Source organism: Carassius auratus, chromosome 40, assembly GCF_003368295.1.
Source record: "Carassius auratus strain Wakin chromosome 40, ASM336829v1, whole genome shotgun sequence".
NCBI lineage: Eukaryota > Metazoa > Chordata > Actinopteri > Cypriniformes > Cyprinidae > Carassius > Carassius auratus.
The window spans coordinates 14,712,624-14,737,100 of record NC_039282.1 but is presented as its reverse complement, the minus strand read 5'-3'; the positions used below and the strand labels follow the sequence as shown (position 1 = coordinate 14,737,100).

The window sequence follows — 24,477 nt, the reverse complement described above, 5'->3', positions numbered from 1 at the left end:
GTAAGCTGCCAATGCCACACGCACTCATGCAACCCCATACCATCAGAGATGCAGGCTTCTGAACAGAGCGCTGATAACAGCTTGGGTTGTCCTTGTCCTCTTTAGTCCGGATGATATAGCGTCCCAGTTTTCCAAAAAGAACTTCAGATTTTGATTGGTCTGACCACAGAACAGTTTTCCACAGTCCATTTTAAATGAGCCTTGGCTCAGAAAAATGCCTGCGCTTCTGGATCATGTTTAGATATGGCTTCTTTTTTGACCTATAGAGTTTTATCCGGCAACGGCGAATGAAATGGTGGATTTTGTTCACCGACAATGTTTTCTGGAAGTATTCCTTAGCCCATGTTGTGATTTCCATTACAGTAGCATTCCTGTATGTGATGCAGTGCCGTCTAAGGGCCCGGAGATCACAGGCATCCAGTATGGTTTCCAGCCTTGACCCTTACACACAGAGATTGTTCCAGATTCTCTGAATCTTTGGATGATGTTATGCACTGTAGATGATGATAACTTCAAACTCTTTGCAATTTTTCTCAGAGAAACTCCTTTCTGATATTGCTCCACTATTTTTCGCCACAGCATTGGGGGAATTGGTGATCCTCTGCCCATCTTGACTTCTGAGAGACACTGCCACTCTGAGAGGCTCTTTTTATACCCAATCATGTTCCCAATTGACCTAATAAGTTGAAAATTGGTCCTCCAGCTGTTCCTTAAATGTACATTTAACTTTTCCGGCCTCTTAATGCTGCTACCTATCCCAACTTTTTGGAATTTGTAGCTCTAAATAAATCCAAAATGAGCCAATATTTGGCATGACATTTCAAAATGTCTCACTTTCAACATTTCATATGCTATCTATATTCTATTGTGAATAAAATATAAGTTTATGAGATTTGTAAATTATCATATTCCTTTTTTACTCACAATTTGTAAAGTGTCCCAACTTTTTTGCAGTCGAGTTTGTATTTTTGCGTAACCAAACGCAGAAATACAAAAGGTGAAATCCATTAAGAAGTTTGTGTTTTAATAGCTACATCTCACGATAGCATAGTCTAGCTCTAGGCCTTACTGTCTGTTTGTGTCTGTTTGTGTAAACGAGAGTGTAAAAATGCTATTCCACTAAAATTTTGTATAATTAATTTTAATACTGAATTAACTTATACCTCACATGCCAAACTGCTGATTTATTCATTTCAAACATGCACTTCTTTACAGCGGAGTTTATGAAAACCACGTGACGTCATCGCATACTTCCTCGAGCTTGTAGCGCAACACCGGCTAGCATGATAGCGCGAGGCTTTTAGCTTCGCTATATCAGTGAATTAAACGGTCGGTTTTACACAAACAAGCACAAATTACAGCCACACTGTTACTAAACTCAGAAAGTATATCGTATATGCAAAACAGCGAATTTCAACCAGGAATAACCGTGTCTCGAGGTAGGACAAACATAGGCGAGCTCACATGTTCGCACAGCTCGAGCGCACTTTAATTCGTCTCTTTACTACTAATTGTTTAGTTTATCACTGACAGTCAGGCGAAATGCGTGAATACGTAATGCATTTTTAGTAAATAGTCATATGCTATCTTTAAAACGCTACATAAACGCTTGTTTGATGGTTATTTAGCAGCAAATGACCGTTAGCAGGTTGTTTGTATCAGATGTCCTGGACTTGTTCTGTTGTTGTAGTTTAGAGTTAAATATCTTTTACTGTCTGAAAGCATATGTTTTCCTTGAATTTGCTTTAGTAAATCAAGAAACTTCTGGAAAGGTGGGGTGTGCATGACAGCTGGGTCTCAGTTGAGGCCTGTGTATAAGCTGACACAGCCTTACTTCTAGTTGACATGGTTTATTACTGGATTTCATGTGTTCCGTGGCAGGCAGCAGATTATTTATTTGTACTTTCTGCATGGTTATCATTGCTTTCTAGCGTACTACAGACAGTATGGAAGAACAACCAAACAATAACATAGAGGTGACTGTGAAAACCCTAGACTCCCAGAGTAGGAGTTACACAGTTCAGGCGCAGGTAAGCTGGAGTTTTCTTATTGTGCACATTGTCACATGTTCTTTATAATGATGAGTTAGCGTACTGCATTTGACCACAATTTAAGGCAAATGACAGGTCATGTGACCACATGGCAAAGATAGAAGTCTACTGTCTGCCAGTTGTCTTTTGAATTGACAGCTTCTTGTTTCGCTTCGTAGATGACGGTGAAAGAGTTCAAGGAGCACATATCACCTTCTGTTGGAATTCCTGTTGACAAACAAAGACTCATTTACCAGGGCAGAGTACTTCAAGATGAGAAAACCCTAGCAGAGTACAGTGAGTTGATTTGTATAAAATCAGCAGTTTCAAAATCCTTCGAGGGAACTTGTGTATATGATTCCATCGAAATTGTGACATTGTGTATATGATTCCATCGAAAGCAAGTTCAGTTGAATTACAAAGCAAAACGACATATTTATTTATGCATTTCAGCATGTGTTTTTGAATAACATCCCCTTTTTGCAGTCTTGTGACTTTTCTGTACTTGTCCCTGTTCATCCATCTCTGTCTAGATGTGGATGGAAAAGTAATTCACCTGGTAGAGCGGGCTCCACCACAGACCACCCAACAGGGCTCAGACTCGGGTGGCGTACCAGGGTCCTCTGGGGCGACACAGGGAGGAAATCAGAACCCAAACTCAACCAGTAGCTCTCAAGGGATCCCTCTTGGGCCTACGCATGACCGCAATGCCAATAGCTATGTTATGCTTGGTACTTTTAATGTTCCGGTAAACATAATGGATCCTCAGCAAATTCAGGTGGAGATTTTTTTTTTGACTTCGTGTAACTTGTATTGCTTGATTTTGGTACTTTTTTGCGTAATGTATTCGTTTTTCTTAGATGTCCATTCAGCAGATGATGACAGGCCTGGGAGACAGTGCAAGAAATCCACGTGTCAGTACCAGCACGGGGGTGAGGACCATTGTGATCTAAAAAGAGAGCCCTTTTGTAGTGGTGGCATTTGCATGCAAAATAAGCAAATTCATGTTTTTATTCAACAAGGATGCGATAAATTGATCAAATGTGAGGGTAAAAACGTGTAGAGTGTTACAGAGAGTTCTATTTCAGAGAAATGTTGTTCTTTGGAATTTTATGATGCCAGATATTCCTGAAAAAATAAATGCATCAAGATTTCCACAAAAAAATATTAAGTAGCAGAACAGTTTTCAATATTGATAATAATAATAAAAAATTTCTTGAGCAACAACCCAACATATAAGAATGATATCTGAGTGATCATGTGACGCTGAAGACTGGTGTGATGGACCCTTTTAACAAGACTGTGATGTCGCGTTTAATAGTCATCAGCATCGTAAATCATAGGAAGTTTTACATTTTTGTATTTTTATAACACTGTTCTTTTTATTATGTCACCTTTACATCAAATTACCAGAAATGAATTATGTTGAATTACCAACACTAATGCGAGGGTGTTTCTAATGCAGCGTCTTTGGGAGGGAAGGTAAATTTGACATTGTTCTCTCTTCTGACTGCCGTTATCAGTCTCTTTAAAAAAAAAAAAAAATTCCTTTTATTGAATGTCATGAAAACACTATCGTGGAGTTTTTCTTTTTTTATTTGTGCAAATGGGAATTAAAAAATATATTTGGGGTACTCTCCTGCTTCAAGTTAACCCAACTATGATGACTTCCTCTGCTGAGAAACCCAGAAATGTCAAAAAGGTCCATGATGCTGAATGTAGCTTTAGTATCAGAGAAATAAATAACGTGTTAAAATCTATTAAAATAAAATTATTTTAAATTGTAATGTGTCATAATATTGCTGTTTTTTATTTATTAAAAAAAAAAACCAGCCAACCTTGGCTAGCAGTTTTTTTTCTTCTTTTTAATAAAAAAAAAACCAGTATGCATATAAAAAACTGTATGCAAATGCATTAATTAATATATATATTTATATATATAAATATATATGTATTAATTAATTTATGCATTTAGCAGATGCTTTTATCCAAAGCGACTTATAGCACTTATTGAGCGACTTGTAGCTCAAGTGGTAAAGCATTGCATTAGCAAGCGAAAGGTTGGGGGTTTGAATCCCAGGTATCGCATGTTAGGAAAATGCAATGTAAGTGAATGCAATCTAAGTCGTTTTGGATAAAAGCATCTGCTAAATGCTTTAATTTAATCCCCGGGAATCGAACCCACAACCTTGTGCTGCTAATGCGATGCTCTACCACTTAAGCAGTATATATATATTAGGGGTGTAACGGTTCACAAAATTCACGGTTCGGTTCGATACGATTCACTGGTGTCACGGTTCGGTTCGGTACGGTTCGGTACGTTTTAGATACAGCAAAAAGAAAAAAATGGCAGATAAATTTCCTTGATTTTTAAAAAATGTTTTATTTATTAAAACTAACAAAGTAAGTTTTTTTTTTTTTTTACATTGAACAATGATGGAGCTATTCTTTATCCATCTTCTATGGTGTTTTCTTAGCAACATACAGTATAAAACAAAAACAGCTCCTTATAAAAAAATGAAAATGTTATATTGTTGTAGTAGTTATGAACAAATACAAAGATGTAACTTTTTATATGGAACTCTAGAACTCTATATTGAGTGTGTTTTTACTCAATTGGTTCTCTATAGGGCTTATGTTTTTTGGAACAAAGCAGGAATTACGGTCTGGCTGAAATGAGCTCGTGAAGGAATATTGTAACGGGGCTCAATTACGCATGTTCTTAAAACCTGCGTTTTACACTACACTACTGGTCTGTTAAACGCATTGGCCATTTTGCAACGAGCCTTCAGCGCGTACTGAGTGAGCGAGCGCCTGACTGAGTAGCAGCATAAACATAAACATATAAGTTGGTGTTTTTTTTTCTTCTTCGGGGAGTTGCCTGTTATGTCGTTTGGGTTATTGGGCTACCTTGTTGAACGCATATCATTATATTTCAAATTTTTTTTTTTTTCCAAATATAATTAATTAGTCCAACGAACCGTTCGGTACATAATGCGTACCGCGTACCGAACCGAAAGCCTCGTACCGAACGGTTCAATACGAATACGCGTATCGTTACACCCCTAATATATATATATTAGGGGTGTAACGGTTCACAAAATTCACGGTTCGGTTCGATACGATACACTGATGTCACGGTTTGGTTCGGTACGGTTCGGTACGTTTTAGATACAGCAAAATGTAAAAACATCTTAACTTTTCAGAATGCCGCAAGCGCACCGCGGGTCATGTGACAAGAACTAACCAACCAGCTTCATTCTTTCCAGTAACAATGTTGAAAGCTCAGCCAAGATGAAGGAACAGCTGATCATAGTTGTATATGGATTGCAATTTTGAAATAAATTTAGTAGCAGAGCTAGCCTACTGCAAGCGATTCTTAGAGCTGCAAATCCATTTATCCTTTGCTGAAATTTCCGCGTCTTCATGGAGAGAGCAGAACGTCATTGTTGCTTAGCAAAGGCAAATGCCTCAGGGGCGCTTCTGCCCGAGCGCTTTGGAAAGGAGGAGAAAGACGCGCCTAGCGTTTTCCACGACTTTTTAGGCGGGATATGTGAACGGCCCCTAAGGCGCTCGCTTACTCAGCACACACTGAAGGCTCGTTGCAAAATGTCTAATGCATTTAACAGACCAGAAATAGAAGATCCTCCAATAACCAACAGGTCTGGTGTTTGGGTGCACTTTGGATTCCCTGTAAGCTATAATGGTGATGAAAGAATGAATGGTAAATAGTAAGGTCTCATATCCGCGGCTATAATGTAAATGTAACGTAAGCCTACCAATCGCCGCGGTGATGTCTTTTGCACTGTTTGAGTCAGTTGGAAATGTCTGTCTAAATGCTGCGGGGATAGTTTGTTGCGTGTATATTTCTCCTTTTTTTCGTCTTTTCCCAGATACTGACACACTAAGGTGATGTCGGCGTAAATGAGTTTACATGTTTCAAGTATTCCCGCTGGTGTTTTTTTTTTTATTCCTGCTGGTGTACCCTATTGTCATGTAGCAGATGCGACCGTTGTTTTTTTTTATCCACCACTCTCTTGCCATCACCATTATAGCTTACAGGGAATCCAAAGTGCACCCAAACACCAGACCTGTTGGTTATTGGAGGATCTTCTATTTCTGGTCTGTTAAACGCACTGGCCACCGCGTACCGTGTATGAACTGCTCAGACACTCAGCGCGTACTGAGTGAGCGAGCACCTGACTGAGTAGCCTAACATAAACATATAAGTTGGTGTTTTTTTCTTCTTCGGGGGTGTCAGGGGCATTGCCTGTTACGTCGTTTGGGTTATTGGGCTACCTTGTTGAACGCATATCATTATATTTAACTTTTTTTTTTTTCAAATATAATTAATTAGTTCAACGAACGGTTCAATACGATTACGCGTATCGTTAGACAAATGCAGCCTTTTAATTTAAATGTATAGAAATAAATTACATATATGCAGTAATTTCCATTCAGTAATTACATATAATTCTTTCTTCCAGACCAGTGGCTCTGTGAATGTTCAGATTGATTTGGACCAGTCATTGCAAAGTGAGCCCAGACTGCGGCTGCTATTGGCTGAGAACTTGCTGAGAGACACCAATGCTGTGATCCAGAGACTGGAGGTAAACAATATTGCTGAGAATTACTTGGCTTGTTTCTTACAGTGGTATCAGAAAGACATAAATGTGCATATACATTGCTTATTGATTATTCCTTCATTTCTGGCTTCTTTCACAGGGGCAGCTCGAGGATGGCTCAGCATCCCAGGAGGACTCTGCACCTCCACCCACCTCCTCCACTTCCACTCCATCTCCTACTGTACAACCCATGGACACTTCTCCTCCACCGTCAAGTACCCCACCGTCCTCTTCCTCCTCCACCCAGACTGAGGGTGCTCCACCCCCTCCTGCGGGCCTCAGGTAGGAGCGGTTATAATTAGAATTTAATTATTTGCTTTATATAATAAATCTTAATATATCTTTCTATTTTCCAATGAAGTTTCAGGGAATAATTAATCAAAAAAATTAACACAAAATGAGAATTGATTGTTTTATAGTTGAACAGTGTTGTTTTATGTAAAACATCTGCATAATGATTCTTTAAAAAGTCTCTTTTGGTGTTCCATGTTGAAATAAAACATCACATGGGTTTGGAATGGCTTGAGTATGATGACACAATAATTCATTTTTGGATTTATTGTGCCTTAAGTGGCTTTGTTTTGCTAAGCCTTTTTTGCTCTTATCGAACCATGCTTTTAATTAAATTGAAGTAAATGGAAGTTATGAGTCCAGAATATAAATCAAGTTAAAATAAGGACTAACCATCTTGCATAGGGCAGTCATAATGTCTCATAATGTCTGTCATGATTTTAGTCTTTGTTTATTTTTGTTAATAAACCATCTTTTTAAAGATAGTAAAGGTTAAAAAAGGTTATTTAAACACATCGGGGCATTTTATGGGTGTTTTTTTTTTAATAAGTCCATGAATGTCCAGAATGACTGTTTAGTGTTGAATTACTCTAAATCTGATAAAGGTTCGTAGGTAAGCCTTTAGTGTTGTGAATAGAAAATCTGGTGGTTTACAAAGTAAGTTTTTGGAAGACTTACAGCTAGGAAATGATGATACATACAATTTGACAGTGTGACAATATTTTTCTGGTCTCAGCCCTATGATAACAACTAATAAATATACAATTCCATTTTTGGTTATATCTTTAATGTTCCTAAAACTATGACTGTACTAAATGTACTAAATCCATTTAAAGGTACACTCCATTTTTTATTTTCCGTCAGTCTTAGTACATGATGTAACTGCAGAAGAGTTGAGTTTTAAATAGGAAAAATATAAATATATATCTGGATATTTTTGAGTGAGATGCTAACAGTATAATCAGATTCGGTGATCTGTGCTAAGCTAAAAGTGCTACCAGAGATTGGATGAACGGATTAGAAAATGGTATAACTCAACTGTTTAACTCTAGGGGAGTTGGAAAATGAGCCTATTTGCAAAGAGAGTGGAGTGTTCCTTTAAATCACCAGTGAATTGCCACATGAAAGATAGATTCTGTTTCTTTCAGAAGAATGACTAACAAATTGGAACAGAAATGTGAGTTTCTGTCTTTAAGTTTCATAAACACCTGACTACAATGTTCCTTTTGTCTCATTTTTTACCTTTTGGTTTGGCCCAATAATGAAATTTGTGGGAAATGTACAGACACTTTTAAATCAACCGCCTACAATGTGAGGTGAAACAGAGGGAGTTAAATCGGGAGATTGAGTTTCGCTATTGAAGGAGTAGGCATGACTTCAGTTCAGTCTACCTTAGACATTGTTGACATTTGACATCAGGTTAAGAAATGTGGATTTGACACTTTGAGTAACCTCACTGCATTAGGAAACTAGCAACTCACTGTTTATTATGCTCTATAATTCTATTTAGGTATATGTTAAACAATTTACATGATAAATGTATCATATGAAAATGTAGGGTCACTAAGAGTTTTTTTGTTTTTGAAAGAAGTCTCCTTTGTTTGCCAAGGCTGCATTTATTTTAACAGATATACAGTGAAAACATTTATATTGTGAAATTATTACAATTTAAAAATCATTTAAAAATCTGATTTCGTCCTCAATAAACATTTCTTATAAATTTTGCAAACAGTTTTATAATTCATGAAAGGAGTATTCAAAAGAAAAGTGTATATATTTTTTTTATAACAACATGACAATGATGAATACTGACCCCGAACCTTTGAATGGTAAAAAATATATAACATTATAAATTATAAGTTGTTATAAGCTAGCTTGATGGTAGTTTTATATATTAACTGGTTCTCTAATTTTCATGTTTCCTCCCTTGGTAAACAATGGTTTTCTTGTCCAATTGAGACATTTACTCCAAAGCTTGTGATTTTACCAAAAACCAGAGCAGATTATAAAACAGTACATGAAATTCATTTGCTGTGTATCCTAAAAAGGGAAAGTCCTTTGTGGCCAAAACCGTTTGTTGTACTGTAGATTTTAAATGCACTGAGCACTTTACTTTTTGGACTTTGTTACAATAAAAAAATATATTGCTAGCATCTTGGCATGAAATCCTTTTTTGGATACAGAGCAAATTAATAATAATAATTAAAAAAAAAATTGTGCTCTTTTTGGAAGAATTTATGACTTGAAATCATGTCACATGTGGATTGAAAAGAGTGCAGGATCCTCAATTTGTGTTGTTGTTGGTATAATACGATACATACAATAACACTCCATACAGACGATGAGTCACATTTTCTTGGTTTCATGTGCATTTAGTCTGCACGGATGCTTAAATCCATCAGTGGGAGTTTATCTATAATAGGAAGTCTTTGCCTAGCCACTGAAAAGCGAAGCTCCCACTACTATATCCTACTCAGTTTTAAAAGTCAGAGAAACCACCATTCTTACCACTAATGACTTGGTTTTCAAGTGTCAAACTAAAGGTTATTTTTAGTGTAAGCCATCTTGTTTCGTTGACTAAGCAGCGTCTGTTCTGTTTGATTAATTCACATTCATACTTAACCATACTCTACTTCAAATGCTCTTACACAGGAATCTATGAACCGGGTAGCAGTTTATGTATACCTATGTTTTCCTTTCAATATAATGAGTGTATTAAAGTGATGTCCTATCGTTCAGTGTTTGATGCAAGTTGCATTTGGAAACATTGATTTATGATGATCCTGTTGCTGTCTTCCCATCAGCCATCCAAGCCCAGCTGAAATGGTAGAGATGTTAACAGAGCTGAGGAGAGTGGAGGAGAGACTCCAGCCCTTCATTCAGAGAGCTCACCTCATTCTAGAGGCAGCCACAACTGCAGACTACAACAACAATGTAAGAAGCCCACTCGCCATAAATGTTTTTTTCTCACCATAAATGTAGAGTTCAGGCGCCATAATTACTTTGATGTGAATGCAAATTCATTTTGCAAGTGAGGCTATGATAAGTCATTCAGCCAATATATTTTCAGTAGGCCGAACATGAAAAATGAGTTGAAATAATAAGATAAGCGATGCTATCATATATCAGTATTGTAGTGATACATTGTTTCAAGTGATACTGCCTAAACAGTTCAGATCCTATAGCTTAGAATTGATTCTTCTATTCAGCAAGGGATGCTATATTGATCGAAGGTGACAGTAAAGATGTTTTAAAATTTAAACAAATATTTAAATTTCCATTTATTAAAGAATCCCGAAAAAAGTATCATAGTTTCCAAAACAATATTAAGCAGCACAGCTGTTTTTAAAAAAACAGGAAAATCTTACCGACCCCAAACTGTATGGTATTGTATATGGCAAAAATATGGCATAATAATAACTTTAAAAGTTTCTTAATTTTATAGTTGTTATAATTGGCATTTGTGCATAATTTCATTAGATGTTAAATATTTATATCTGCTTTTTTCTTTGTGAACAACAGACCCAAGAGAGGGATGAGGACCAACGCATTCTCAACCTCGTGGGGGAGGCCCTCCGTCTCTTGGGAAATGCCCTGGTTGCCCTGAGCGACTTACGGTGTAACCTCCTGAGCAACCCTCCTCGACACCTTCACGTTATCCGCCCCATGTCCCACTACACCTCCTCTGTGCTTACTCCAGGGGGCGTGCATCACCTTCCAGCGCAGGTAAGGATGTGGTCAGAGGCTCGTGCAGTGGGAAGCATGCACTGCATAACCCTGAAAGTGAAAGTTTGTAAAGCTCTTCAAAAATAAGTACTGAGGTGTTTTTGGTAGAGGTATATTTTCCAGAGATGTTAGAAATACTGAGAGAACAGGGACTTTAATGGTAGTTTGTTGAAGTAGGCCTAATTAAAACAATTCAATTAACTTTTAACATTCTGCAGTTGAATCTTGGAACTACTGTGACCATGTCAGCCAATGGCAGACAAGCAGCTGATGGTCAGCCTCCGTCTACTGGCCAATCAGATCAGCAAGGCCAGGGACCAACACCTGCCAGTCAGACTGGTCCAGCCAATCAGCAGAGTGGACCGCCAGGGCCTAGAGTCATCCGGATCAGTCATCAGACCATGGAGCCTGTAGTGATGATGCAAATGAACATTGATGGTGGGTTTCTTTTGTATTTGTGTGCAAGGGGTGTAACTATTTTTCCTATTTGAATTTAAATCACTTGTTTAATATGTTACAGACTCTGGCAATGCTGCACAGACAAATGGTCAACAGAATGCTGCTGGTACTGGACAGCCTGGTTAGTCTTTTTTCTGAAATACATCCCCATAGAGGCAATTAAAATATTCACTTTATATTATGAATAGACTTTTAAGTTATAAGGAGGAAAATGATCATAACATATTGGATGTGAGTATTTACATTAGTTAGTGTATTTCGCATATATGAATTGTAAAAAAATATAGACAACATACACATTTTAAATATATATATATATATATATATATATATAAAAAGTAAAATAATTAAAAGCAATATATTTATAAAAATGATAATAGCATGTTAATATATTGTGTGATCTTCACCAAGATGAGCATGTGTTTATATGATACACATTTGCGTGTTGCAGGTGCCCCCCCTACTGTTCAGATTCCAGGTCTACCTCCAGAATTCATGCAAGCCATTGTGCATCAAGTCACTCAGCAAGCCATGGCAATGGCAAACGCTGCCTCTACTGGCCAGCAGGGGCAACAGACCACCCCTCCTGCAGCAAATGTTGGCACTGGCTCCACTCCACCCCCCATGCCCCCTTACCCACCTCAGGCCAGAGTGGTTTTCACCAGACCCTCCTTTACTCACAGGATGACCAGCCCCACTTTCACCCCGCGGGGAGCTACTATCAACCTCAGATCAGCTGTTCCACCGATGATGGGGCAACAGCCGGGACAGGTGAATGAAATTCCCATGATTTTTCTGGAATGTAGAGGTGTAAATGCCAGACAGGAATACATGTGTTTCACCTTATTAATGTATGTATTGTGAAATGAATTTTGAAGTGATTTTAATATTTTTTTTTTTTGAAGAACTCTATATATGCCAAGCCTACATTTCCTGTAAAATCTCTGTTAAAATGGTTATATGATGCGATTTCAAGTTTTTCTTTCTCTTTGGAGAGTTACAGACTTGATTTTGCATAGATAAACTCTCTGAAGTTGCAAAGAGTAAAGTCTCAAAACCAAAGATATTCTTCATCAAAGTTAAGGCAATGCGCTGCACTGGAAGTTGTGGTTTGCTGAATTCAGAAGCAGTCATGCATTATGATCAGTTTTTACAGAAGTCCTCAGTGCTCAGACTTGTTCATTGGGTGTTGGTTTCATACAGATATGTGTGTTTTTCTCCGCAGGCTGGACAGTTCCCTCCTGCTGCTTTGAATCAGATGATTGGTGGACTGGTCGGCCAGCTTCTGTCAGGGGCTGCAGGTCAGATAGGTACAGTTGCATAAAACTTGAATTTGTAGTAATATATGTACTGATTTTTTTTTAATTGATAACATATGAGTTCTGAGATATTTTAGTTGATAACTGACATGTGGATCAGCTCAAATAAGATCACTGACGTGCTTGATATTCTCTTAAAATTTTATGCAATACATTTTACTATATAAATGCATCATTCATTCATTCATTCATTCAATACTGATGTAAAATGCTTCTGATTAGGGTATAGTATAATATATTTTACTGTTCTCTGCATCCACAGCCAGCCAAACCACCACATCATCCTCTCAAACATTCACCTTCTCCACATCTACTTCCACAAGCACTCCATCTACCACCACGACCACCACAAGTGGTTCTGGGTCCACACAGTCTAATAGTACCAGTACCAGCACTCCCCAACCTGGATCTTCACCGCCACCTCCTCAGGAGAATCCTTTAGGGGGAAACCTGGAGCAGTTGTTGGGGTCTCTACTGGGTGGAGCTGTTGCCACAGGAGGCCAGGGTCCTTCTATAACAGTCACCATGCCTGGGGTCCCTACCTTTATCCAGGGGGTCACAGACTTCATGCAGGTGAATAGCCTACTTTGGCTTTATAGACTTTTTTTCCAGATTTTATTATTACAATAATATCATTTTTCAAACATAGAATTACAGAGCATTTATTTTGGTGGTTGTTCAGTTAATAAATATACACACTGTATGCTGTAGAGTAAAGCAAGCAAAAATAAATTTGTTTTTTTGCATCTCTGTCATCAGGCTTCCCAACCACTTTTCTCTCAGCCTCCTGGGGGACAGCCTCAAACCTCGACCCCTACCGCTCCCACTGCCCCACCAAACGCAGCCACCACTCCTGGGGCCGCCACAGCCAATGAAGGTCTGAACCCTGAGCTCTTCACTGGGATAGTGCAGGGCGTCCTGTCCACCATGATGGGTTCTCTGGGTACCCCTCAAAACGAAACCGAGAGCATCGCTCAGTTCATCCAGAGGCTCTCCCAAACTAGTAACATCTTCACCCCTGGTACTGGAGACGCTATGGGTGAGATCTTTTGGGTTAATAAGTTTCTTTTAGTTCTTTTCTTTTTTTTGTTTCAGTAAAATGAGGAAACTAAAAAACCTTTATACATGTTTAGGTTTCTTCGGTGATCTTTTGGCTTTGGTTTGTCAGAACTTCTCCATGGTGGACATGGTGTTGTTGCTCCATGGGCAGCACCACCCACTAGGTCGTATCCAGCCCCATCTCGCTCAGTTCTTCACTGAGCATTTCCTGCAAGGCCGTGAGCCTACAGAGGCCAACATCACCGTAAGTTGTTCTTAAGCAGTGCCAGAGGGCTCTGATTCCCAATGCTGGTCCCATCTTGTATGCCTTCCTGATCAAACACATGATGTTTTTCTTCCACTGGCCTTAACCCATCCTTTGCTCTCTTATTGGCTGTAGCTCATTGTAACACCGGACACCATGTGATGTTGTGTGGGCCGACCGTTACGGATATTTGCATGATATTTGTTTGGCATCAGCGAGGCATCTGTTGAGGCCACAGCGATCCTCTGATTTGTCCTTGAGCACTACACACATAGATTGCAGAGCATTGATCACCCAATGATTTTCTCCGATCACAGCCCAACCTCTCTGCATTAAATCGAGCTTAAAATCCTGTAGTGTGAACTTGGCTCTACTAACCCTGACAAGAATATACAACTTCAACATTAACACTAACTATACTGCAATAAAGCGCAAAGCATGATATGTACACAGAGCAGAATGTACACAGAGCATTGTGCATTATCTTTCAGCTTGCACGCAGTCCACAGAATTATTGTAGGAAAGAAATTAACACAAATAGCCAGATGTAACTTTTTCTGGTAGTTTGCGATCTCTGCATTAAAGACATATCAGAACTATATGTAACTGTCTCTGGAAGTCCTGTCACATCCCATTTCTTAATTTTCACTTAAGTTTCTGAGGTGTTTATGCAGTTGCATTGTCCTCCCCCGGTACAGTCCCTTGTCTGATTCTTCACTTTCTCCCCTCTTTCTGTTTCTATTTTCATCTCTTCATCTTATTTTTTCTTTCTGTTTTTATAGGCAGCTGCTGATGACTTAATTGCAGAACTCGAGGAATACATCACAGAAAGTTTTGTAAGAATCCCTGAATCCTTTCTTGACTCCTTAAAAACTATGAAAAGTGTCTGTGACTGATCATTCAGTTAGTAACAAGCACTGTAAAATTTTAAGTGGAAGTCTGCACACTACCATACACCATCCACTACCATTCAAAAGTTTTGGGTCATTAAGTAAAATAGATTCCGTTTTGAATATATTACAATGGAAAGATGTTAAATATTTGTATATTGTAATAATTCACAATATTTCAATTTTTTATATATTTTAATCAAATAAATTCAGACTTTGAGAGAATAAGAGACTTGTTTGTAAATTTGTTATAAAAAATCTTACTGACCCTAAACCTTTGACCTGTAGTGTAGATTTTACATCGGTACCACATATCCTGAATAACTTAGATAACACATTTGTATGGTGTAATTAATATAATCACTAATGCAAGCTGAATTTTAAACACTCTGGAATGTTTTGTGCCTAGACTTCCAGTGTGAGTGAATTACTGCAAACATAATATGATTTTATATGATATGAAGTCAAAGCATGCCAAAGATGATGTTGCTTTGCTTAAAGTAAATAAAAGCACTTTTTTCACACAGTGGAACTGATGCAAATTTGATATTTATGCTTCCTGTCCATCCCATCTAGTCATCCATCGCAGTCCGTGATGGGGTGGATATCACCCAGACGAACCGGGCTTTTCTCAGACAGCAACTTGCAGGCATCGCCACCCACATTCTGCACTGCACCGGTATGTCTAGACGATGTGATGAGTCTCTATTTAAATTCATAAATTATTGTAAAATATTAGCTTGCAGTTTTGCTTCTTATATCATGTTGAGGGCTCCATAAGAATGCAGTAGTTACTCACACATAAAAACATGAAATAATTTAAATGTGCATTTATTTCATCAGATCAAACGTTTGGACCTCGGCTCCTGCAGCTGTGTAACCGTGCACTCTTTGAGTGTCTGGCCCTCAACCTTTACTGTCTAAACGGAGAACAAAGTGCCCTTACTGCCGTCATCAATCACCGAATTGTTAGTATCCAAAACATCTGACGTCTGACTCCTACACCCTATTTCGTCTTGGTTATTCCTTTATTCATCATCCTACAACTGCTCACAGTAAATAAAATTGCGGAGGAGACATTTCCATGTTGGCGGGTGCTTGCGTTGATGCAGGAAACTTAGCAATTAATGATAAAGGTGTTAGGGGTAAGATGGGGTTTCGCAGTCATGGAAAACCTAAAAATATTAGGGGATATTAAAATAGTTATTAAAATGTAAAGGAAAATTAGAAATGAATGTGTATATTAAAAAAAAAATTATTAGCTCATATCTTTTCAGTGAGGAAAGTGTGTGTATGTATGTATATATGTATGTATATATCTATGAATTAACATGAATTTACATGTCTCCTCTCTATTAGAGGACAATGTCAGCTGAGGTTAACCCTAGTCTGGTGAACTGGTTAACCAGTATGATGACCATGAGGCTGCAAGTGATACTGGAGCACATCCCCATCACAGAGGAACAGATCACTCATTACATCATCCGCACACAGGTTTGTCTCCACACATTTTGCATAGAATTATTATATATTTTTTTCAGATTCCACCAGTTATGAAAGTTGGTTAGTGTGAAGTGCTGGTGGTTTGCATCGTCAAGATGGTCTTAGTTAACATACTGTGACCAGTCTTTAGATTGAATATGGCCTGTTCATTCTATTTAGCCAATAAAAGGATCATTCACCCAAAAATGAGAATTAGCCCATGATTAGATTAGACATTACTGAAGGTCTGACATCTATGGCAGCTTTCATTGTCCAAGATCCGCACATGATGCCGTTTGACCGTCATGTCAAAAAACGGATTTGCATGGACAAACTACAGATGAAACCTTTTATGATTACCCTACTTTAAAGCATAAATCAGATTTAAATAATATAGGTCTATATAATATTCACATAGGGGACATAGTTGTATTAGCCCTACAGTTAAAGCATAAAAATACTATTTAAACCTAAAACTTTTTTTTTCTTGTACATGCAAATTTATTTCCTAGTTGAAACTTTATAACTTAATTCAACTCAACAATTGCGAGTTTGTCAAATCTGAGGGGAAAAAAGCCAGAAGTGTGGGAAGATTATAAACTCATGATCCTGAGCCAAGGGAAAAAGAGAGAATGACAAGTTGATTTTTCTTTACCAGAATTATCAGGAATTTCAGAATTTAAAGAAAATCTGAATTTTTAAAGGGTAACTAAACCCTGAAGATCTAAATAACTATATAATTGATATGCTAAATAGATGCTATAATACTCTATCCTGATCGTTTTCAATACTCGCAATTCAACTCCTGACTCACTACAGTGATTTTGACGGAACAAAATGGTTTTATACTGCCAAGGGCGTGGTAGCTCGTACCAAGGGGCGTGTTGAGCTGGAAACTGCTTACGTCACCTGCCACCGCTTACGTCACTTGCCACCGCAACATCCAATAGGAAAAATCAACTGCAGTAGCCACCGTTCAACCTGAAGAGGGCAGCACTCAGACGTTTTTACACCATATATTGTAGAATTAAAACACTTTATACTCAAATGTCAAAAAAGTTACTCGAAACAATGAACAGCACTAATAAAGCCCCATTCTTACAGACTAACTAAAAAAAGTTGGTTTAGGGTTTAGTTACTCTTTAAATATAAGCTCAAAATTAGATTTTAATTTCATGGCTTACATAGACTGCTATGTTAAAACTGCCATTTTCTGCCACCAGATATGTCAAAACAAAATACACATACACAACAAAATGTCATAACTGTTTGCAAACACTGAAATTGGTCTATACAGTTTGGAAGAGCCTGGACAATTTTTAATATAACTCCTAAAAGAGAAATGGCAAATACACCTAGGATGCCGTGAGGGTGAGTAAATCCCTATGGGCAACCTCTGTAAAAAAATAAAATAAAAATAAAATAGTAGTAAAATATAGTTAATGTACCTGAATATTTATTGGGTTGTAATAATTCATGCATCTGGAATAAATCGAACCCATGACCTTGGTTTTGCTAGAACTAATTTCTAGCATTCATCTACAGGAACATGCAGTGGGGGGAAAAAATCAAGTGCTAGCATAGCTTTTATATTCTATTTAAATGCTAAGTTTCACACTTACATGGCTCTCAAATGATATTTTGCATTGCCTTAAAATGCATATGTATGTGTTCTCAGAGTGAAGAATCAGTAGAGAGGCCCATACAAGATCCTGAGCCTCAGAATGTGGAGGTAAATAAACATAAAAGCATTTGATGCTGATTTATGGATTTACAATGAAATGCAGTTGCTTTGGTCATTGAAGACTGGACATGTACGTAATTTGTTTTAATTCAATTCAATTCAAGTTTATTTGTATAGCGCCTTTTACAATACAAATCGTTATAAAGCAACTTTACAGAAAATTATGTTTCTACAATATTTAGTAGTAGCTTATGATGGTGACTGTCAGTTTGTGCACGTTTGACAGGATTTTTAGAAAAGATTAATACAAGACGTAGTCAGCTAGACGATGAACATTATTAATATTATTAATTAATAATTATTATATGATGCAGTCACACATGTAGCAATAATTGTTAGTTCTGTTTGTTGATTCCCGTGGCAAAACATAGAAACAAAATAGAGACATCATTAGCATAGCTGCTGATCCAACAAAGTAAAATTAGTTTAACCCAAGCTAATGAATAAAAATGCACATTTGATCAGATGCAACTACACTCACAATTTAAGAGATACATTATTCGAATGCTTGGCGAAAGAGATGAGTTTTTAATCTAGATTTAAACAGAGAGAGTGTGTCTGAACCCCGAACATTATCAGGAAGGCTATTCCAGAGTTTAGGAGCCAAATGTGAGAAAGCTCTACCTCCTTTAGTGGACTTTGCTATCCTAGGAACTACCAAAAGTCAAGCGTTTTGTGCCCTTAGGGTGCGTGATGGGTTGTAGCGTGGTAGAAGGCTAGTTAGGTACGCAGGAGCTAAACCATTAAGGGCCTTATAGGTAAGTAATGATAATTTGTAAATGATACAGAACTTAATAGGTAGCCAGTGCAGAGACTGTAAAATTGGGGTAATATTATCATATTTTCTTGACCTCGTAAGGACTCTAGCTGCTGCATTTTGGACTACCTGTAGCTTGTTTATTGACGAAGCAGGACAACCACCTAGGAGTGCGTTACAATAGTCCAGTCTAGAGGTCATGAATGCATGAACTAGCTTTTCTGCATCAGAAACAGATAACATGTTTCGTAGCTTGGCAATGTTTCTAAGATGGAAGAATGCAGTTTTTGTAACATGGGAAATATGATTTTCAAAAGACAAATTGCTGTCTAATATAACACCCAGATTTCTGACTGTAGAGGAAGTAACAGTACATCCGTCTAGTTGCAGATTGTAATCTACAAGATTCTGTGTAGTGTTTTTTGGTCCAATAATTAATATCTCTGTCTTATCCGAATATAATTGGATATTTGTCATCCAATCTTTTACATTTTTAACACACTCTGTTAGCTTAGATAATTGAGAAGTTTCATCTGGTCTCGTTGAGATATATAGCTGAGTATCATCAGCATAACAGTGGAAGCTAATTCCGTATTTTCTAATAATATTACCAAGGGGCAACATGTATATTGAAAATAGAATGGGACCTAGGACGGCTTTAGATGTTTAACAGTGTTCTCATGTACTGTATGGTCTCATATATAACATCTCCCATACATGGTTCAGATGGGGGACAGTCTCTCTCCAACACCTGCTACTACAGCAGAAGAAGCTCTTGCCTCCTCCCAAGAAGCAGGAGCAGTGGGAGGTCCAGCTAGGGAAGGAGAGGGAGCTATTGGAGGAGAGGAAACCGGAAGTGACGCTGAAGCATGGGCAGCTGTGTTGCCTCCCGTCAGTATTTTTTTTTCCTACACTGCATAAACAATGTTTCCACCAAAACATTTTGGATAATATGACGTGCTCGAGGCATCTGTTGTTATCACGTTTTGGTGGTCAGATCATGGAATGCGAGATTCAATGTTCTTCTGAGTGTTGTTTGATGCGCTTTGTTGTTTGTAGGAGTGGGTTCCTATTATCAGACAAGATCAGATCAGTCAGAGGAAGATCAAGGCCCAGCCTCCTCTCTCTGATGCATATCTGCTTGGAATGCCTGCAAAGCGCAGGAAGGTAAATATTCAGTTTCATGCAGTTACATGTTAACATTTAGACCTCTTTAGCCCGATCCGGATGTTAATTGTTTCTCATGTGGACGTCTGTAAAAATAAGTTTACATATCACCTCAGTGATAAAATTTATGGATTCAGATGGCGATCTATTCACAGAGGAGGGAGTCAGTTATGTGATCCTACCAACCTGAGAACGTGCTAGTCACATGACCAGTCACATAATTGTCTGCTCTAAATAAAATAAATTTTATTTACAAAATGTATTCTTTTTATTGTTTAAAATGGAAAAAAAACATATAAGTCGCACTGGACTATAAGTCGCATTTATTTAGAACCAAGAACCAAGAGAAACATTACCGTCTACAGCCGCGAGAGGGCGCTCTATGTTTCCAGTGTAGACTACAGGAGCACAGAGCAGCATAGAGCGCCCTCTGGTGGCTGTAGACGCTAATGCTTTCTCTTGGTTCATTTCTCCTGGTTCGTCAAATAAATTTTTATAAATAAGTCGCACCTGACTATAAGTCGCAGGACCAGCCAAACTATAAAAAAAACGCGACTTATAGTCAGGAAAATACGGTATGTAAAATGTATTCTTATTGTTGCAAGCATATTTTATAATATATAATCCTATTGATTATTTTTATTATTTAAATCTCCTGTTTAAAAAGATGCACTAGTTGTATATAATTATATGCAATAGAATTATGTATCCTGTATATCATTTTATAATACACATTTTAAAGCTGTACTGCATACCCGCTGCTTCCATAATAAAGAACGCTTCGAATTTTTGCTTGCTTTTCTTCTCTTTCTGCTCCCAGTCGCTGTGAGCAGTTATGAAGTATTGTTCTTTTAAATACTTTTCAGCATTTCAGAAATAAATATGTATGCAAATTACACCGAAGTACAACAGTTAACGTACCTTACAGTGTTTTGGAGTGCTCAAAAAGGGTTTAAGCGCTGAATTTTGAATCAATTTATTCTTGTAAACGCAGAGATGTGTATTCGGACGGCAATTAAATTACCACACGAACTAGGTGTTTGTCAAAAAACAGTAGGTAATTTGGCCGGGGACGGCAATTATATCACGGCTACCCCTTGTAAATGGTGAAAATTACTTACATCCCCCTGAGAAACATTTATCGTCCGAATAGGGCTTTTGTATCCATTCAGATTGGTTTGCCTTTCCTGAAGCATTACAGTAAACATTTTTTTTTTTATTGTGTCTCCCCTAGATGGTAAAGAGTGATGGGCCCAAACTTTCACTCTCTGAGGCAGTAAGTCAAGCCGCCAAGTCAGCTGGTGTTATGCCCATCTCAGTTCCCAACGCCCTACAAGGAGATTTAGAAAAACCAGAACTTCAAGAAGCATACAGTGAACAGGTAGTTAGTGTGAAAACGTGTTTTCATATTATGCCTTTGAATATTTATTTTTTTATATTCTATTTTAGTAACCATTTTTTTAAATATATTTTTAGTTAACTATAATAAGCTTGATTTGTAGTGTGTTCTTAATATAATTTTTTTTCAGTATTAGGGTGTATTCACACCTGTTTTATTTGGTTTTGTTCGATTCAATTTAACTGAAGTTTGTTTCACCCCTTGGTGCGGATCTTTTCGGCAGGTGTGAATGTTAAGTTACGTTTTTTTGGTTGTTCAGTTCAGTCTTGTATGAGGAGCTGCTGTGGTTGAACGTGTTTGAGCAGTAAGGAGTGTTATTGCTAAGAACAGTTGTGGTTATTGAGTCAACATGAATACAGTAATCACACTCGGGTGCGGACCAAACAACCGCACCGAGATCCAGCTGAAGAGGTGGTCTCGGTCTAGCCTGACTACGTCAGACTTCCTACTTCCGCTCAATTTCATTTCGCTTCTGTACTCAGTCTGATACAGCGTCAGAGCTTTCTGTTTGCCACCGGTCTGAAAACAGCCGGGCGGGCTGAGAGCCGTGACGTAGATGCTAAGCACCGAGTTTTAAATTGTAGGTTAGAGAAATCGAAAACCGACCGCGGAAATGGGAAACGAGACACGGGATGCAATTCGCTCTGTTATGGAGAACATTCAACTCTTTTTCAAACTGAAGCCAGAACAAGAGTGTTTAACAACAGGTTTACAGTGGAAATTCAATCATAGATTTGAGTTCGATGCATGATGTCTGTGCTTCGATGCGGCTGTATAGGCGCATAACATACGTCATAACTAAACGTATCTGATTGGCTTACGGGTAACCAATGATTTTAAACTTCAGACAAGCGCCCCCTAGCGAGAGAGAAAACACTTCTCTATTATGCCATTCCAGACTCTGTCTACGAAGCAAAGTGAAGTAGCAGAGTCTGGTATTACCAGGCTAGTCTCGGTCCAGTTCCAAACGAACTCTGGTACGCTTGAGAATTACTGTCCAACAAACGAGGACCTTTAGCACACGTGTGGTTTTGTTTACAAATTTTGGTTCACTTGCAAAAAGGGCAGTGTGATAGCGAACCACACCAAACAAAAAAGAAATTAACATTGCATTTGGTCTGGACCAAAGCAGGTGAACTAGCGGACTATCCTGGTGTGAATACACCCTTAGTTACCCATAAACTTTTAATACACACAAAACATGGAGCATTTCCAGAAACATACATTCCACCTGTAGAAATTTGTATTTTGTTATTATATATTGCTTTTTTTTTAATTGCATTTAAAAAATATATATATGTATTATCTAACAAGTGTTATGTTGTTTTTTATCAGCTGAAAAGCGACATCAAGAAACGAGTAAAGGAGGACCCAGATTACAATTCCAGACGGTTTCCTAACACACATCAAGTATTTCCTCCAGACTCATAACTTTTGTACCTGCCAGCTTACATGTTCACCTCAGCCCTGTTCCTTTTGTGGGGCATGTGTTTTATTTGCACAGTTATGTGTTGTCAGATGACTTCACACCCCACATTTCTGTCTATACTTTTTAATTGACTGATTATCTGCTTGCTGATCCCAAACAGCAGATGTGCTGTTGTACGTGTTGGTCATGTGAGGCTGGAGGTTCTGAGTGTGATCTGCATACTGAACATCTGATAAGTGTCTTTTCCTGGTCAATATAGGCACCTGTGTGTTAAGTGTCTGTCTTTGATCATGTGTGGCTGGTTGGTGCAGTTTGCTGTCTGCACACTGAACATCTGATAAGTGTCTTTTCCTGGAGTCAGGCACATGTGTGTTAAGAGTTTGTCTTTAAGCCACCTGCCAGCATGCTGTATTGGAACTGTTGTGTTTTTATGATTCAGTCTGATTAATAACAGTATTGTAAGTTGTAACTGAATCCAGAGGAAAGTCATGATGAGAACAGAAGAGATAATGTAGAAAGTTACATTATTGCAATTATTGCAGATTCTGTTGTTTAAAGCTTTATTGCATATTTAATATTTTGGTTTGCCTTTCACCTCTACCATGGTTCTGCTATGGCTTTATCTATGATAAATTGCTAAAAAATAATAAAAACGATGTCATTTGGAACCATGAATGTAAAATGCCTGAAATTAAACAATTTTGCACCGGTTATTGAATATAGTTTTTTTTGTTGTTGTTGTCAAATCAACAATGCATTTTGCATGAGATAAAAATCCAATACAAATTAAATCATCCAGATTTTAACCTTATCACAGAATAAAATGTACCAAAACAAAACTTTGTAGAATGATTTATAAATGTCTGAATCTCCACACCTCTGAAATGTTTATGAAAACTTAAAAGGAATAGTTCAGCAAAAAAGTTAACATTTTCTGAAAATGTACTCACCCTCAAGTCTTCCAAAATGTATTGTTGATCATAAGAGATTTGAAGGGACTTTGCATTCCATTACTTGTTTAACAATGGATCCTCTTATTTAAAGTATTACATTATGGATATTGCAGTTTATTGCTGTGGCCACATCTGCTTTTCTTATGCCTCCTGCGGCGGGATTACGACATGTTCACGCAAGTGAACAGAAACCTTTGGCATCTTTCTCCTGTTTTTCAGTCAGTAGAAAGGTCTCTTTACTGTCCTAAGTTATTGTAACTGACCATAAATATCTTAAGAAGGGTTTCTTCTTAGGTGCATGTGCAAGTATTATATATGTATATTGTTTAAAGGGGTCATATGATGTGCAAAAAAATCTTAAAACCTTTAAAATCTTCCTGGTCTACTGACATGCATGACATCTGCTTTATCATTTGATGTGCTCCTTCGGGTGATGATGCTGTGTCCTGATTGGTACAGAGACTGTTAGAGACTATTGCTTGTTTGAGTTGAAAATAGTTTGTGTCTGAGGAGCCTTGCTGGTTTATTTGTCCCCTTTGTCTGTTTTATGACACTGATTTTGGATTGCCCTTTGTTTGCTTGGGCTGCTCGCAGTGTTGGTCCTCCCTATTTTTTAAGAATGAAAAATATGGTATTTAGCTGTGAAAAGGGTGTGCTTTGGGTGTGCACTTAAACGGACACATTGCTACACTGCACAAATAAAAACAATCAGTTATATTACATAAATATTATGTAATCATGTCATCTTTGTCATGGGGATTCTCTCTTTAGTGAAACACAGAAGATATTTGTCCTAAGCGATAGTGTTCAAAGGGGGTGAGACGTCATCTGACTAGTCAAGGTGTCACCAGATAGCCATCAGGTAAGTATATTGTATTTTCTTTCCTTTTAATAGGGTAAGAC

General features: G+C 37.8%; 1 protein-coding gene across 2 annotated transcripts; it reads left to right on the top strand.

Moving 5' to 3' along the window:
* Window positions 1-1,201: 1,201 nt before the first annotated feature.
* LOC113058670 (large proline-rich protein BAG6-like) lies at window positions 1,202-23,332 on the top strand. 2 transcript variants are annotated; one of them, XM_026226792.1, is made up of 25 exons: window positions 1,202-1,439; window positions 1,932-2,030; window positions 2,210-2,327; window positions 2,564-2,808; window positions 2,891-2,962; window positions 6,518-6,640; window positions 6,756-6,937; window positions 9,751-9,880; window positions 10,469-10,672; window positions 10,891-11,110; window positions 11,193-11,252; window positions 11,583-11,902; window positions 12,357-12,441; window positions 12,713-13,023; window positions 13,210-13,489; window positions 13,584-13,753; window positions 14,536-14,589; window positions 15,220-15,322; window positions 15,487-15,611; window positions 16,003-16,137; window positions 17,804-17,857; window positions 19,353-19,517; window positions 19,686-19,793; window positions 21,028-21,174; window positions 22,528-23,332. In XM_026226792.1, the coding sequence occupies exons 2-25, from the start codon at window positions 1,947-1,949 to the stop codon at window positions 22,621-22,623; spliced, it is 3,591 nt and encodes a 1,196-aa protein (XP_026082577.1). In that variant the 5' UTR covers window positions 1,202-1,439; window positions 1,932-1,946; the 3' UTR covers window positions 22,624-23,332. The 2 variants fall into 2 exon arrangements, with proteins under 2 accessions (XP_026082577.1, XP_026082578.1); XM_026226793.1 differs by having other exon boundaries at window positions 1,205-1,439; window positions 12,357-12,432.
* Window positions 23,333-24,477: the final 1,145 nt, after the last annotated feature.

Coding starts and splice junctions, on each gene's coding strand:
- LOC113058670 (XM_026226792.1), top strand. CDS start 1,947: ATGGAAGAACAACCAAACAATAACATAGAGGTGACTGTGAAAACCCTA. Junction 13,754..14,535: donor CTACAGAGGCCAACATCACC/GTAAGTTGTTCT, acceptor CTGTTTTTATAG/GCAGCTGCTGATGACTTAAT. Junction 15,612..16,002: donor CCGTCATCAATCACCGAATT/GTTAGTATCCAA, acceptor CCTCTCTATTAG/AGGACAATGTCAGCTGAGGT.